The sequence below is a fragment of the Piliocolobus tephrosceles genome, unplaced genomic scaffold (assembly GCF_002776525.5).
Source record: "Piliocolobus tephrosceles isolate RC106 unplaced genomic scaffold, ASM277652v3 unscaffolded_35320, whole genome shotgun sequence".
Classification (NCBI taxonomy): domain Eukaryota; kingdom Metazoa; phylum Chordata; class Mammalia; order Primates; family Cercopithecidae; genus Piliocolobus; species Piliocolobus tephrosceles.
The window spans coordinates 1-17896 of record NW_022319111.1 but is presented as its reverse complement, the minus strand read 5'-3'; the positions used below and the strand labels follow the sequence as shown (position 1 = coordinate 17896).

The following is a 17896-nucleotide window of genomic DNA, read 5'->3' as shown; positions in this document are numbered from 1 at the left end:
CGAGACCATCCTGGCTAACATGGTGAAACCCCGTCTCTACTAAAAAAATACCAAAAAAAAAAAAAAAACTAGCCGGGCGAGGTGGTGGGCGCCTGTAGTCCCAGCTACGCGGGAGGCTGAGGCAGGAGAATGGCGTAAACCCGGCAGGCGGAGCTTGCAGTGAGCTGAGATCCAGCCACTGCACTCCAGCCCAGGCGACAGAGCGAGACTCCGTCTCAAAAAAAAAAAAAAAAATAGGCCTAAGAGATCTCAGTTGCTCCTTCTGCCTTGTGACAACATACTGAGATGGCACCATCTAAGAACCAGGAAATGGGTCCTTACCAGACACCAAATCTGCTGGTGTTTTTATCTTGGGCTTCCTAGCTTCCAGAACCATGGAAATAAACTTGTGTTGTTTATAAGCCACCCAGTTTATGATACTTTGTTATAGCAGCTCCAGGCTAAGATAGTTGGTCACTGTAAATGTGAGTGGGTCAGGTGTGCCTGCTACCTGACAGTTATCAAAATTAGGATTCTGTCCTCCCACAGAGACTGGGACACAGAGATCCAAACCTTCCTGATGATTACATTTCAAAGGAGTGGCTTTCTGGTTCTTGAGAAAGACACTGCTGAGTTGTAGGAGATTCATACACATCTCAAAGGGACAGAGGAAGAATTCACAGTTGTAAACTCTTCTTAGTGAGTGCTCTAAGAAAGGAAGGTCAGGGGCCTGTAGTCAGGTGTTGGCTAGAATAAACAGTAAGCTTCTTTTGATAGCCCTGAACTTCTCCAGACTGGAGCTCAAAAGAAGGCTGGGTATTCCAGGGCTGAGTGGAGGTGGGCTAGGCTACTAGAAGCCATGCTAGAGTTGGTCAAGGCTCTTAGAGCAAGAATTTGGATGGAGTTGTTGTTTGCCAAGAATTATTTACAGTTCTCATTAGTTTGCCTTGGATTTTTTTTTTTTCATTTTAGAACCTTATTCTTTTTAATTGCTGCAAAGTATACAATGGTATGAATACATCATAGTTAATTTAGGTTGTTTTTAGTGTTCTTTTGACTATTAAAACCTCTGCAGTGATCGTCCTTGTGCATGTGGTCTTGTGAACATATGCAAGTATTTCTCAGGAATTGTCAGATCATAATGTGTTTGCATTACACTTTAATATGGTCTGCCAAGTTGCCTTCCAAAATGATTGCCATCATTAGTGTATGAGAGAATTTATTTTCCCAACTTCTTCAACCCATGTTACTAAACTTTTTTAACTTTTGCCAATTGAATGAGGAAAACCTACTGTTATCTTTTAATTTGTGTCTCCCTGTTTACTTGTGAAGTTGAGTTCTTTGTATGTTGGACATTTATGTTTTATTCATTAAGGTATCTGTATTCTACATCCATTTTTCTATTGTATTTCATAAGCACAAAATTTATTTAATATACATTTTATATGATACAGGAGCCTTCATAAGTAAATGAAGACCCCAAAAATGGGTAAACTTGTATATTTTTTATTTTTACAGTTTATTTTTATTATTTATTGATACATAATAGTTGTACATATTTTGGGGTTGCATGTGATATTTTGATATATGCATACAATGTGTAATGATCAAAATCAGTGTGTATTAACCAAAAATGTGACTCAATCAGTAGAGGTTTATTAAGCCAAAGTTTAAGGATGCACCTGGGAAAAACACAAGTCACAGGAGCGTCTGTTAACCTGTGCTTTCCAAAAGAGGGTTTCTGGAACTCAGTATTGAAGAATAAAGAGCAAGCAGAAGGGACAAAGGAAGGTAAGAGAGGCAGTGAGACAAATGGTTACATTTTTGTGAGGCTCTAATTAGTGCTCAGTATATCTGTGTTTTACATAAGGTAAGGTAAACATTTGAAAAGATGGAGTAGACCATCTCGGGGTAGCCAAAGGAGTGATTTTTTTTTTTTTTTAATAATTTCATTTTGTTCCCTTGGGTTATTACTATTATTATTTTTCTTAAACTTTTATTTCAAGTTCAGGGGTACACATGCAGGGTATGCAGGTTTGTTAACATAGGTAAACGTGTGCTCTGGTGGTTTGCTGCACAGATCATCCCATCACGTAGGTATTAAGCCAACATCCATTAGTTATTCCTCCTGATGCTCTCCCGACCATCCCTATAGGCCCCAGTGTGTGTTGTTCCCCACAGTGTGTCCATGCATTCTCATCATTCAGCTCCCACTTATAAGTGAGAACATGTGATAGTTGGTCTTCTGTTCCTGAATTAGTTTGCTGAGGATAATGGCTTCCAACTCCATCCTTGTCCCTGCACAAGACATGATCGAAGGAGTGATTTTTTGTCTTGTCTCTGTTCTGTACCTAAGAAGGTAAGCTTGTAATTGACATTGTCAGTGTGAGATTTAATAGAACTCAGTTTTAAGAGTTAAACTTAGGTTGTACACCCAAGGTTACAATTGGCATGTGCTGGTTTTATAGGTGGGTGGGTATGTACCCTGAAATGTTTAGGGACTAGGAAGGGATTTTCTTGTGAGAAATTTGTGAGGGAGGTATATGTCCTTTTCCCATTGCGGGACCCTAACTTAACATGTAATGCTATGACACAGGGTTGTGAAATTATAGCTCTGGGGGGAAGAGGAGGAAGGAAACGCATTGTGTGACTAATTTTCTAGGTTTAACTTTCTCTTTGGTATAATGAGTTTGGGGTCTTAAGATTTTAATTTTCTTTTACAAGAGTAGTTAGGACACCTATCACCTCAAACATTTTTTATGTTAGGAGCATCCCAATTCTTCTATTTTGAACTATACAATAAATTGTTGTTAACTGTAGTCACCATATTATATTATTGAACACTAGATCTTATTCTTTCTATTTAACTGTACTTTTTTTTTTTTTTTGATACCAAGTCTTGCTCTGTTGCCCAGGCTGGAGTGTGGTGGTGCGATCTCAACTCACTGCAAGCTCTGCCTCCCGGGTTCACACCATTCTCCTGTCTCAGCCTCCTGAGTAGTTGGGACTACAGGCGCCTGCCACTACACCTGGCTAATTTTTTGTATTTTTAGTAGTAGAGACGGGGTTTCACCATGTTAGCCAGGATAGTCTTGATCTCCTGACCTCGTGATCTGCCCACCTTGGCCTCCCAAAGTGCTGGGATTACAGGCATGAGCCACTGTGCCAGGCTTAACTGTACTTTTGTACCCATTAACCAACCTCTCTTAATCCCCACCTCTCCTTCCCAGCCTCTGGCCACCACTAATCAAGTCTCTACTTCCATGAGAGTCACCCTTTTAGCTCTCACATGTGAAAGAGAACATATGGTATTTGTCTTTCTGTGCTTGGCTTATTTCACTTAACATAATGTCCTCCAGTTCCATCCATGTTGCTGTAAATGACAGGATTTCATTTTTTATAACTAAATAATATTCCATTGTGTATATGCATTGATGGACACTTAGGTTGATTTTTTTTGCCTTTGTTTATTGACTGTTTTGTAAGCATTTTGTTTCACAAAAATCTCCAGCTGAAGTTAATAATATGTGATATTGTGGAATATATATTTGGCCTTTGACCCCATTTCCCTGGTATACAACTCCTAAAATCCTTAGGACCTCCAAAGTAATGTCTGTTTGTGTGCTAGTGATTGATTGATGGCTGACAGCCCCTAGGTAGTTTCAGGATGTGAGTTGGTTACCTGAAAGACCAAGGCACCATTAGAGGGGTGGAATGTTCAGCCTCATCCCTATCTCTGGGGAGAGGAGAGATACTGAGGGTTAAATTGATCACTAGTGGCCAATGATTTAACCACTCATGCCTATGTAACGAAGCTTTCATAAAAAGCCCAAAAGCCCTGTGTTTGTAGAGCTTCGAGATAGCTGAACAAGTGGAGGTTTCTGGGGGTTGTGCCTGGGGTGGGCATGGAAACTTTGTGTCCCTTCCACCATAACTCGCCCTGTGCATCTCTTATATCTGGCTGTTCATTTGTATCCTTTGTAATATCCTTTATAATAAACTGGCAAGCATGTTTCTGGAGTTCTGTGACCACTCTAGCAAACTAATAGAACCCAGAGGGGATTGTGGGAACCCCAACTTGAAGCTTTTCGGTGAGATGTTCTGGATGCCCAGACTTGTGACTGGTGGGGCTGTGGGGTTTGTGGTACCGAGCTCTTAATCTTTGAGATCTAACACTATCTCCTGGTAGATAGTGTTGGAGTTGAATTAGAGGGCACCTGGCTACTCTCCACTGCAGAACTTATTTCTTGCTTGGTATGTGGGGAGAAACTCCCACACATTTGGTCACACAAGTCTTCCATGTTGATTGTTGTGGTGTGAGAGCAGAGGAAAAACAGTTTGAGTTTTTTACTCTTAGACAGCACAATGATTCTTCATAAAACTTTATGACTACACCAACGAGCATTGGCAAAGAACAAAAAAATTACTCAATTTCTTTCACCAGTTCCATAAACTGGCAGTGATTCATAGCATTTACACACATATTTGTAATGTTTTTAACAACTATATCCATGTCACCTTTTCATAGTCTGCTTTAGAAAGTCCTGCACAGTATTTTCTACTCAATTCTGCATCAATAGTATAGCTTCTTTTTAAATTAAAAACTTGTCCATTTTATTTTCAAAATGGAAGATAATTTTATTGTAATATAATCAAAACAGTAATAAATATTTCAGATTAATCATCAATTACAGTTTACATAGGTTATCACTAATTTGTGCTGTCTGCATTGAGGACTAAGCTCTGATTTTTTTTTTTTTAAATCTTGCCCAAATTCCTATCTAAGGGGTCTGAGGAATCATGCTCTATAAACCATACATTCTCATCAGATGGGTTTTATTTAACCCTGTATATCATGACTTACTTTCCAGTCTGACTCTCTGGCGTAACATGGAAGAGAATAAAAATATTTTACCCCAAAATGTGTTTCTCTGCTGTATCTTGAAATGGTCCTACAAAGCCATACCTTGTGGGAAAAATCCACATTCTATAGATAATCTACTTTCCCCTTGTTTTCCTTCCTTCCTTTCTAGATCCAGGAGATAATCAACTAAGAGCCAGGCACCCTTTTAGGTCTAATAATAAACAGTATAAAACCTGCTCTCTCTGAAGTCTGCTATCTGAGAGCGTCCTCTGCACAATAAAACTTGGTGCCTACAATCCTTTATCTTAACCAGAACATACATTTCCTTTCTATTGATCCCAGGTCTTCAGATAAACTCAACCAATTGTAAACCAGAAAACGTTTATAGCCTGGAACCCCACCCCACCCCCACCCTGCCTTGAGTTGTCCCGCTTTTCTGAACCAAACCAATGTATTTCTTAAATGTATTTGGTTGATGTCTCATGCCTCCCTAAAATATGTAAAACTAAGCTGTATCCCGACCACCTTGGCACATGTTCTCAGGGCCACCTGAGGGCTGTGTCTTGGGCCATGGTCACTCATATTTGGCTCAGAATAAATCTCTAAACATATTTTATACAGAGTTTGACTCTTTGTTAACAGCATGATATATTCAAATACACTATGATTTGCTTCTTTCATTTTAATGCTGCCTGGAGTAGACCATGATATGGATGTATTGTATGCTTTTAACTCCAACTGATGTGCTTTTAGATTGCTTCCACTCTATGCAACTACATAGAATGCTTCATTGCTGTTGTGTGCATTTTGAGTATTTTTCTAAGGTAGATTCTGAGACATAAAATTACCACAATTTTAGAAGATTTCCTACTCATGTAAAATATTAGTAGATACTCCCAGATCACCATCCAAAATGTCATTTTACACTCTCTTCAACGGTACAGAAGAGTACTCTTTCCCTTCTATCCTTATCCACTCTTGGAGTTTCCTTTTTTTATTTTTTTGAGGCAGGGTCTCTCGCTCTGTCACCCAGGCTAGAGTGCAGTGGCATGATCATGGCTTACTGCAGCCTTAATCTCTTGGGCTCAAGTGATCCTTCCACCTCAGGTTCCCAAATAGCTGGAACTACAGGCACATGCCACCACACCCGGATGATTTTTGTATTTTTTGTAGTCACAGGGTTTCTCCATGTTGCCCAGTCTGGTCTTGAACTCCTGTGCTCAAGCGATCCTTGGCCTCTCAAAACTGTGGGATTACCCATGTGCCACCGAGCCCAGCCTCACTCTTGGCATTTTAAGTCTTAAAAAATGTTGCCAATCTAGGAATGAAAATCATTTTTAGTATACATTTCCCTGATAACTAGTGAGATTGAACATTTTCTCATATTTTAGTAGTATTTTATTCTTAACATAATACCTGTATTTCTTCTGAAAATAACACAAATAATTATCTAAAGTATATACCCTGTGTTCTGTAATACCTGTATTTCTTCTGAAAAAAACAAAATAATTATCTAAATAAAGTATATACCCTGTGTTCTTTCTCTGGTTCTCTTTTAATATTCTAAAAGCTCAGAAAAGGCTAGAATGATTTTGAGTACCTGTGGTCCAGTCGTTGTTGGGGCAGGTCGATTTTTTTTGCATCTCTATGGACAAGAATCATTTGCATTACTGATTTCTACAATTTACAGAGCTATAAAACTGCTCAAAGACAGTAAAAGGTTAGAACTATTATGGAATCAAATTACTCAGTAGGGTATACCAGACAACACCTAGCATTCCATAGAACATCCAGCAATCTTTCACTGTTTTCTGAAAGATAATACGTTTAAAGCTTTTAACACATTGGCTCGCAATGAGAGCTCAGGAAATTTAATTTGCTTCTCCGTTGTTAAAAGAATGAAAAACAAGATAATTGAGAATTTATAGCATTTCTGTGGAAATACAGTTCCCTGGGTAGGTGCTGTATCTAGATTCACTTTTGATTTCATTGGGTCTTGCACAGTGCCTGGGAGTATTTATATATGTGGTCAGTAATTTAAAAAAATTTATTTTTCCCACCTCTTAATACTTTGCAGTTGTTCAGTAATAGTTTGATTGGATAGAACTATGTTCAAGTATGTTCTAATTTATTCCCCTATCTGGAAAAACATGTATATTGTGAGAAAATAGGTTTGTCTTGCTTACATTATTATGTATCACATATTTTCATACTGGGGTTAACAAATATATTCTAAGTACTGAAACTGGTGGCCTTGAAAATGGCTATACTAGCTGTTTCCTTTCATAGTCCAAATTGTGTGAATATAGCTAAATAAAAAATCTGGCTCTATTATAATAGCAAATGCGATTTCGTGTGTGGAGTCTTAAGGCGTGATTATACTGTTTCTCACCATGAATAGTGATTTTTTACACATGATAAGGCAGGCTAGCATATTCACATACATTACAGCTAGAATAATCCATTGCTCTAAAAACATGATTTTTACCTGATTTTAAGATTGAGTGTTATATAAAAATTTTTTCTTAACTGAAAAAAATATGCAGAGGCTAATGTAGACTGTAAAAGGAAGGAGAAGCTTAGCTTTACCGTGGAGTCTGGGTCTGGGTGTAACCTAACTAGCTAGGGGATATGCAATTCCTGATTGACAGCAGGTCCAGCATTATGCAGATTTTGTAAGGGAGAACACTCAGCTCAGAAACAGTGATGAGAGGCTCTGTTAGGAATTACTGCATTCACCACTCATATCTTTTAGTTTTCTGTCTACTGGATTTGCAAACAAATAGCACAAAACAGTTCCTCTTTTGTTTTTATTAAAGTGATACTGCAATGCAGTTCAGTCTGTCAGCTAGGCATACGTGTGAAATTTGATATTCTCACTAAATTAGCTAATTTTTAGCTGTGTTCCATGCTTATCTCTAGACCTTTGTGTATTAAATCCTGTCTCGAGCTGTTCCCTTTATACACAAGTGTGTTTTGCTTGTGCCTTCCTGTCTTCTTCAGTGAGAAGCTTTATGTAGGTCAGGCTTGGCTTAAGCAGATTTCCTGAACCTGCGTCAGCTTAAGCTGGAGGAATTTTAATAAACCCTCCCCTGTAGGCGTGGGCCTAAATGAGGCTAGCCTAGTTAAGCCTGATCTTTTTCTGTTTGTGAAAAGAGCTGAGCAGAGCTGAAGGCTGCATGGTGGTTTCAGAAACTGCCTACTTAATTTGAAAAGAACAATGGTAGGAAAGGCTAGATCTTCCAATTTTACCTTATCCGAAAAGCTTGATTTGCTAAAGCTTGTGAAGCCATATGTGAAAATTCTCGAAGAACACACTAATAAACATTCAGTAATAGTGGAAAAGAATAGATGTTGGGATATCATAGCAGTTAACTATAATGCAATTGGAGTAGACCGCCCTCCTCGAACAGCACAGGGCCTACGCACCCTTTACAAAAGGCTCAAAGAATATGCCAAACAGGAGCTATTGCAGCAAAAAGATACCCAATCAGATTTTAAAAGCAATATTTCTGAGCCAACCAAGAAAGTTATGGAGATGATTCCCCAGATTTCCAGTTTTTGCCTGGTAAGAGACAGGAACCACATACAAAGGTAAGCTTTATTTTGTTTTGTTATGGAAAATTATGGCGCCTCCTATCTATTGGGCTTTGGCTTAGTCGTGATAGAGATATGCATAATAAGCATCCCCACAACGGGAGCAATGAATAGTGTCTTTGTTTTGCATTTTTTAAAAAGAGAAAAGTGAGGCTATGAGGAATTTTTCTGTTGCATTTAAGCTACTTTTTACTGTCTTCCCCTCCCCCTTCCCTCCTGTAGTTTCTAAAAGTAAAGGTTAGGGAGGAATAAGTGGGATGAAATTTGTGACATCACTTCATAAACTTTTGAAGCTTTAAAATTAAATTATTTAGTTTGCTTCTGAGAGATACTTTTTTTCTCTTTTAATATTGCATTTCACTGGAATTTTCAATTTTATGTAAAATTTATATAGAGTTAGCAGTTTCTAGAGAAATGGAACCTTTGCTTTTTTATGAATTGTCATTGTCTACACTTACTGAATATGTGTTAATTAACAAATATAACTAAAATCAATAAGTAAACTTGTTAATGGCAGGATTGTGTATATGAAGACAGTTTAAATTATTTTTCTAACACATTTAAAATAAAGATGAACGCAACTAAAGGGAGTTAATGCCTAATTAGGGATGCAGTTTACTTAATAAAATTAAAAGTTTTTTTTTTGTTTTTATTCCTTAATGGTCTAGTTTCACTTTGATCTTGGATCATATAGGAAAGAGTAAGCTTTCTCTTACTGCTTTGCAAGGATATCAAATTATGAATTTTAAAATACCCCTAAGAGCAACTGGGTTATTTTAGAGTTAGAAACAATTTTTTGGTTAAACTTGTGTTCTATGTAACTATTTGCCTTGGAATTTTCAAAAGTATTATCTTGTCACTAATTCAGATTGTAACCTCTGGCAAAATATAAAAATGGCAGCTACATTCTTATTCTGAACCATTTAGAGTAATTTAAACAAATTGTAAACTCCTTGTTAGTTTGAGGAGCCTTTCACACAAAGCTTTACACAATGTGCTTTTCTATTGGTGGAAGAGGCATTATATAAGCAAATTATTGATTACTGTGAAATCCCTTTGAAATTAGGAGAGAAACAGAAAAAAACCACTTTGTAGCCAAATGCATATGTTATTTTGGTAATTTACTAGGAAAGTATTTTTGAGCCTAGCTTCTTAGCAGATACTACTTATTTCTACTGGATAGCACAGTAAAAAAATACCACCAGTGGGAATCCAGGACATGAATGCACAGTGGATTAATTCTTGGGGCCACTGGTTAAAATGTTCACTGTGATGACAAATGATGAAATCCCAATAGCTGGATATCCAGAAAAGTACACAGTAAAATTGTTTTATACAGTGCTACTTATGCAGAATTTTCTCCCCCTTGGACCATGGAGAAAAATGTTTTTTGCATTGCAGGTATAAAACTGTACCCTTTGGTTAGTAGGTATAGGTTTTTATAATTTGAAAACTACATGTAGAAACTGTAATTTTAGTTAGTTGCATATTTTCAAAATACAGTGAGTACAGAAAAGAAACTATAAAAATATACAAGTATCTGGTTACATTTTGACCATTTGTGTGTGTATGTTTACAATATTCACACACAAAAAAATCTTTTGGGATATCAACATTTCTCTGATAAAAATGAATTGATTTGTGCGTTTCTATACCTATGACTTAAATAATACCAATTTGTTAGATTTTAAAGGGAAGAATATGAGAAACATCCCTCTTAAATTCTTGTGTTATTGTGTCTACATTGACATTTTATCTGTGTTAGCTTTCTTTAATCTATATATTTAATGTGCTTATATTTATTTGATTGACATCATCCTTGAATCTTAATAATCTCAGAAGTTTATAATTATTCTATAATCTTAACTATACTTCTACATAAATATGCCTGTTAATCTTACCAAACTCTTCCTTTTTAATAAGGAAAATACAAGTGTTTGCTTTGTTTAAAATACTTAAAAATATATACCTGTTTTGTAAGGCTATTTATTTCGGTAACTCACATTGACTTATGTCTTTATTTTTACTTCTTCCTAATATCAGTTTTTATTTTGTGTTTTTGTAAACTGATCTTCAAAGTTCTGATTCTCAAGTCCTTCTCTGTCATTTTTGTGACCTGCTCTAAAGCTTTTTTTCTCCCTTTTTACATTGTTATGCCTTAGTTGTAATGTTTTAGCTAAAATGGAATGGAATGTTCCAGATATAAGGCGTATTTTTAATTTACTTGGGAGTATAATGTCTATGTTTATACTCTTATTTTACATACTAATTTGAAATAGTAATTATGTGATTTTAAAAACTTAATTTTCATATGCAATTTTAACCTTTTCCCATTCCAGGTTTTAGCAGAGCTATTAATAGAAGCAGAGCTTGCTACTTTGAATTACATTTATAATTAATTGTTTTGTTTTTGGAAATCATCAAATGACACAGAGACAAGAACAAAAATGAATTTATATAATCTACAAATAGTTTTTTTATTACATACTATGTATATGTTTCATTTTGTCTCTTAGATAAATATCTGATATTTCTGGCAATTTAATGCCATTAATAAGTAATGTATGAGTAGTTTTAATCTTTTTCTATGCATTCTACTTGAACTTGTTCCAGCATTTTAATCATCCATGTAGAATGTATTTTAATTATGTTTCTTATATGTAAAATCTTCTCTAAATAATATTAAATAAAATATTTCCATTAATGTTCAATAATCTAATTTCCCTTTATAACTTTTATTTTTAAATTAGGCAGAAGCATAAATTAAAAAAAAAAACCTCAAGGAGCAGATATTCTTAATTCACAGCTTCACGTTATACATAAAATTATGTTTAGAAAACATAATTTTAAGGTTTATTGCATTTATAATATCATAACTTGTTATATTAAAGTTTAAATTATGCTAAAGCTGTAGTTGTCTCCGTTAGGAATGCATAGTTGGTGGAAATTATGTGTAAATTTAATAAACCTTTAATATATCTGTATAGGCCATTAAAAATGTTTCATTAAAAAAATCATTTAGTTTGTTCTTTTCAGTCATTCAACACATAATGAGCACCTCCTAGGTTCTAAGTACAGTACCTACTAGGTACTGAGTATGCAGTTGTGGATTAAAACCGTTGCTCTTGTGAACTTTACCTGACCAGTGATTGAAAGACTTAAAGAGCAATTGAGTCATGCGGTTCAGGATAGGTAAAAGGGAAGTTTTTCCTAGCAGATAAAAGCATCTGAAATAAGAAAGGATAACCTCCAGTAGTTGAGCATATCCCTAAGCCATATACAATCTTTATGTTTTATTTTTTGGGCAGATGCAGAAATAGTACCTCCCATAGGTGGCCTTTCACTGTCCTCTTAAAAGTTATGGGCCTTGGTGGTTTTAAGATCAGTCCAGGAGAGCAGAAGCAGGAAGTCTAGGGCTAAGGTATGGGGATAATAAGACTGAGAATGCATTAAATGGCTCTTTACACCATTTGAAAACCTTAGGGTTGTGGGAAAGATTGAGGTCTGTTTGACAACATTAAAACTGACTTTTCTTTGTTGTTTTCTTCATTGGCCTTCTATAATATTTGTAATTTCCTGCCCCTTAAAAGTACAATTTTAAAGTTAAGGATGGGGGAGATCTTTAAGTATATATTATTGAAATCCCAATCTTAGTCACTTTAATGTATTTCAAGTGTTAAGATTTTTTTTTGTTTTGTAACTTTATAGTTTTAAAGCTTCACAGTTTAATGTATATTAAATATAAAATTATGCTATAAATATACTCTTTTTTCATTTGATTTACATATTATAATGCTTTTTTGTGTGCTATAGTGCAAACTTGGATGAGGAGGCACAGGCTGGTACCAGTTCACTACAGGTAATGTTGGATCACCATCCTGTTGCTATTACAGTGGAGGTGAAGCAAGAAGAAGACATTAAACCACCTCCTCCACTGGTTTTAAATTCTCAACAGAGTGATACTTTAGAGCAAAGAGAAGAACATGAATTAGTACATGTTATGGAAAGATCCTTGTCGCCTTCACTTTCCTCTGTTGATATGAGAATGACATCGTCTCCATCTTCTATTCCAAGGAGAGATGATTTTTTTCGGCATGAGAGTGGTGAACACTTTAGGTCACTATTAGGGTATGATCCTCAGATCCTGCAAATGTTGAAAGAGGAGCATCAGATAATTTTAGAAAATCAAAAAAATTTTGGATTGTATGTTCAGGAGAAGAGGGATGGATTGAAAAGAAGGCAGCAGCTAGAGGAAGAGCTACTAAGAGCAAAAATTGAAGTGGAGAAGCTGAAAGCAATTCGCTTACGGCATGATCTACCTGAATATAACAGTCTTTAAGTTTTTTTTTCAATCTTGCAATTTGATAATTTTGATTTTGGCCAAATTACTTTAATTTGGGAATATCCTGAAACAAAATGCACGTTCTTGAAAAATGTTAATCTCTATTATGGAAAAACTTTTTTGATATAATTTTCTAATTATTTTCTTTTGAGATATTAAAATTTACTGGTTGGTTGGCATGGTTATAGTTTTTATTGTCTTCTTTTTTTTTTCCCCTACGTTTAATTGTTGACCTTACAAAAGATGTTTTATTCTGATCACTAAGATATACACAAATACATAAACAAACACATATTCTTTCAAAGTTCTGAGTCTTTTTTTTTTTTTTTTAACATTTTTAGTTAGAACTTTGAAAGCTATAATTAGAGATTTTTAAGTCAGTCTAATTTAGGAGCTATACTAACCTAATACCAAGAAGCTTGTCTGTATGACATTGGTTTTTATGCTTTTATCTTTTGAAGGAGTAAATCCTAGGATTTTAGAGATGGAAAATATTTGGAGAACACTTTTTTCCATCTCTGCAGTTTAGGGGTAATGAAACAGGTCCAGGGAGAACTCAATGACTTACTTAGGGTAACAAAGCTATTTATGGCAGAGCAGAGACCAGCACTCAGTTTTTCTTTGTGTAATTTCCTTCCCTCTATTCGATAGAAGTAAATATCCACTAAAAATATTCTCTAGATTTAAATATTAGAAGCATTTGTTTCATTAAAATTGCCTTTAAAGATTGTTAGGTTGTGAAATCAGGATAATTATATCAATTACCCCATTCTCTCTCTATTTTTGTTCCAGCAAAATAGATAAGGTATTCCACTGAAGCTATTATATATTTTGGCTGTGTGATTTAAAGACATGTCTTAATTCATTTTAAATGTCCTGTTCTGGAAAAAATTTCTTTCATGGTAAAAATCAGAATGAATAAAATTAAAATTTTATTTTTTAATAAGTATTGTTATTTTAGTATTCGTGGAAATAAAACCTCAATTCTTAAAGCATACATATTAAATTTATATTAAATCTCTAATATGTATGTTACTTAAGAATTTCTATTTTTTGCTGGGGCTTTGTTGAGAAAAGATTTTTAAGCCAAGTTTTAGAATGGAGTGGGTGGAATTTCAGCAGTGAAGGGGACCATGGATGTTTGAAGCCAGAGTGAGAAGCTGGAAAAAAGAGGAATGGGAAAAAGTGGATTGAGTGTATAAGCACAAATGCGGTGGTGAGCCAGTAATTTTAAGTGAATGTAGAGAGAGTCAGTTTGGGCTGTGGTATCCTGGACTAGGAAGGACATCTCCCTGGACTAGGTAGGGCAGCTGCTGTTTAGCTCCAGCAGAATTTTCACATGTGGGAATAAACCAGAAATCTGTATTTTTAATGCAGAATTTTCCAATTTAAAAATGTTTGCAAATAACACAAAATGCTTTTAAAACATTATACAGACAACATGTGAGTGGGCCTCATTGAGCCATTGGGCTTCCAGTTTGTGGCCTTTGGAGTAGAGCAATGGTTTTCCAAGTATGGGTCCTGACCTGCCGCATCGGCATCACTTGAGAGCTTGTTAGAAATGTAAATCCAATTCCAACTGAATTAGAAACCCTGGGGGTGGGGTCAGCAATCTCTTTTAATAACCCGCTAGAGATTCTGATGCATGCTAAAGTTTGAGAACCAGTGAAACAGAGTATTTTGGAACCTCACTTGGTGCCCAAATCATGCTAGTCTCAAAATTTTTGTTAAAGAGTAGTTGAAAGTGAACTGAAGGATATAAATTTGGGTGATGGTTGGTACCAGATTATGAATTACATTAAATACATTTTTTTTTTTTTTTGAGATAGAGTCTTGCTTTGTCGCCTAGGTTGGAGTGCAGTGGCACGATCTTGGCTCACTGCAATCTCTGTCTCCCAGTTTCAAGCGATTCTCCTCCCTCAGCTTCCCAAGTAGCTGGGACTACAGGCGCCCCACCATGCCCGGCTAATTTTTTTGTGTTTTTAGTAGAGACAGGGTTTCACCGTATCAGCCAGGATGTTCTGGATCTCCTGATCTCGTGATCTGCCCGCCTCTCAAAGTGCTGGGATTACAGGCGTGAGCCACCATGCCCAGCCTAAATACTATTTTTAATGAGTCAGACTTAATGTACAATGTGAAGCCATTGAATGCTTTGAATTAGGGGAGTAATTTGATTATAGTTGTGATTTAGGAGGAGTGGCGTTTAGGGACAGGCATTGTATTAAGAACTTAAATCAGAAATTTAAGTTATGGCTCTAGAAATAGAAAAAAATGAAGTCTTTAAGGTACTATTTTAGTATGTTGACTGCTTAATTTCATTGGTTGGATTAAAAAGAGTGTTTTATAGCTGGTAGAGTTAACTGTTTTAATTATAAAGATGCCCTGAATATATAATATGTTATATCCTTTTGACAATGTTACCTTTTCTCCTTAATCTGTGCTATGACTTTTCTTTGAGTCTATTCAATCTTGTAATTCTTAATTTGAGGTAATGTTTCCCAGTATAATTCTACTAAATACATCTTGGCAGTAGTAAGCTTTATTTTTTTAAATTATTGAAAGCACATATATGAGATGTAATTCACTTTACAGTTTCAGCATGCTACTAAGAATTGATAGTGAATGTTCAATTTGAATGTTGGCTTTTACAGCAAATCAGAGTTTTCCCAAGTGTGTTCTGTGGAACATTAATTCTGTGAGATGTTTCTAGAAAAGAGATCTGTGTTCAAAAAAGATTTTTTTTTTTTGGTGGTTAGGTTCTAAAATAATTGTGGAAGGAAAAAATTATATATATACAAGGTAGCCCTTGAAAATTCCTTTGCTGCCAATAAAATAGCATAAACATAGTCTGCTACAGTCATATTTTTCTCCAGCATTGTTTAAGATTGCTTTTTCTTTAGTGTGTTAGGTGACACAATTCATTAGCATTTAGGGGCTGTATACAATAAGAAACTTATTTTAACGTATTTTTAAACACCAGAATCACACTCTGAGTTTACTGCAGCAACTTTTCCAAGTCAATCTTATTTTTCTCCAAGTCAATCTTGTTTACTTTTAATTTGCAAAAGTTTAAATGCATATAATTCTGCTCATTGTCTACCTCCTCTTGTACAACCATGATTAACATAGTATGGTTTATGAGAATTCCTGTATAAAGAAAATTATTTATTTGACCATAGAATCCTTTTTGGAGGCTATTATCTTACAGAGTATCTTAGGGTAATTTGGAACCAAACCTTTTTTTTTCTTCTTTTTTATATTGAGACTTTTTTGAGTTTGGGGACTGCTTACCAACTAACATTAGCAGTTTTTGTTGAGGACAAGTTTCATTAAGGGGAATATATAGGAGCAAGTTTGCTAGTACAATGGAATATACACTTGGCTCTCTATCTGCAGGTTTCACATCTGCACATTGAACCACTGTGGATTGAAAATATTGAGGCAAAAAAATAAATAACAATACAATAAAAGTAATACGAAATTTAAAAATACAGTATAACTGAGGTAGGAGTTGGGCTAAGCCCCAGTTTTGGGGCTCACTTGTCCTATATCCTAACAACTATTTACATAGTAGTTACATTTGTATTAGGCATTGTAAGTAATCTAGAGATGATTTAAAGTATATGGAAGGATGTGTGTAAATTGTATGTGAATACAAACATTTTATATAAGGGACTTGAGTATCTGTGGATCTTGATGGGGTAGGGGGTGTCCTGAAACCAATCCCCCTTGGATACTGAGGGATGACTATACACTTAAGCCACCAAACATCCTGCATACCATAGACAATTGTTTGGGGGCCATGAGTTTTCATTACAAAATGTAATGCTGGGAGAACATAGAGAAGAGTGATTTTGTTTTTTAAATGTAGACTTGATTCTGTAGAAATATACTACATTTGAGAAATATACTAAGTAAATAGATTATTTCATCCAATACATTCGTAATTTAGATAGTGGATAGCCACTTTCCTATCTTTCTCCTATCCATATGAATGTAAATGGATATGTTGTTACAACTTAAGATTTTCTAAACTAGCTGTGATTTATAATGACATCCTGAGAAAAGTCAATGAAACTCATTTCCAATGAATACCAGATTTCTTAAAATGGTCAAGTATTTTTCTTTTTTGTATGATGAGATATCAACTTGGTGTTATTTCATTTTTTTTTTAAGGAGTCACTCTACCCTGTTCTATGTTTACTTATGTGAAAATGTTTAAAATACGAGTTTTTTTTTTTAATGTGCCTTCTTTTAGAGTGATGTCAACTTTTAAATACACATGTTTAAATAACTTAGAGTGTAATAAATTGTGTTTAATATATACTGTAGATAATGATGGTTAAATGCTTTGTTAACACATGTTCTTTTAAATACAAGATAATGCTTTGTACTGATTTGTGTACTTTTTTTGTGTGCCGTTAAGACAAATAATTCAGTACTGTAGAGGTAAAATTTTTTGATGAGGTATAATTGAAATACATTATTTAGATGATTATGTTGTAATAGATGGCCAATGTACCATATCTAAATATCACATTTCATTTCTTTTTTCAAATGTTAAGAGCCACAACTTCTCAAAATCACATATTTGACAGTGAATTTGATTGTTAATACTTAAAAATAATTAGACGACATATGGTTGCCTACTTAAACAAGAGTAAGTTCTTAGAATATGCTACCTAATTAAACATTAACAGTCAAGCAAAATCTTTGTATACGATTTTGAGAAATTGTTCAATATATTTTTATATATCTTTTATATTGATTAAAGCTAGTAGTTATAATTTGAACATATTATTTATTTTTAGTTTTTATTTGCTTTGTAATAGTGGAAAGCAAAATAAATGAGTAAATAAAAATAAAAATAAAAATATCGCTCATATCAGTCCAGACAACTTAAAGGATATATCATTGTAATTCCACTTTGCTAGCAGGTCTTTTTTGTTTTAAAGTTTATGTGTGTCAAGCCTGTAATCCCAAGACACATTAAAGTGGTAAAAACAAAATTTATTCAGTAACTACTGGCAATAGGGGAAAGAGCTGAGCTCCATGATTTGTGCAGTGGTGACTGGGCCTTTTAAAGGGAGAATGAGGGAGTATGGAAAGTGGAG

At 34.9% G+C, this 17896-nt stretch overlaps 1 protein-coding gene across 1 annotated transcript; it reads left to right on the top strand.

Annotated features, from left to right (window-relative positions):
* The first annotated feature begins 8063 nt into the window (after window positions 1-8063).
* LOC113222805 (fibrinogen silencer-binding protein) lies at window positions 8064-12779 on the top strand. The gene is made up of 2 exons (XM_026452412.1): window positions 8064-8437; window positions 12254-12779. The coding sequence occupies exons 1-2, from the start codon at window positions 8064-8066 to the stop codon at window positions 12777-12779; spliced, it is 900 nt and encodes a 299-aa protein (XP_026308197.1).
* Window positions 12780-17896: the final 5117 nt, after the last annotated feature.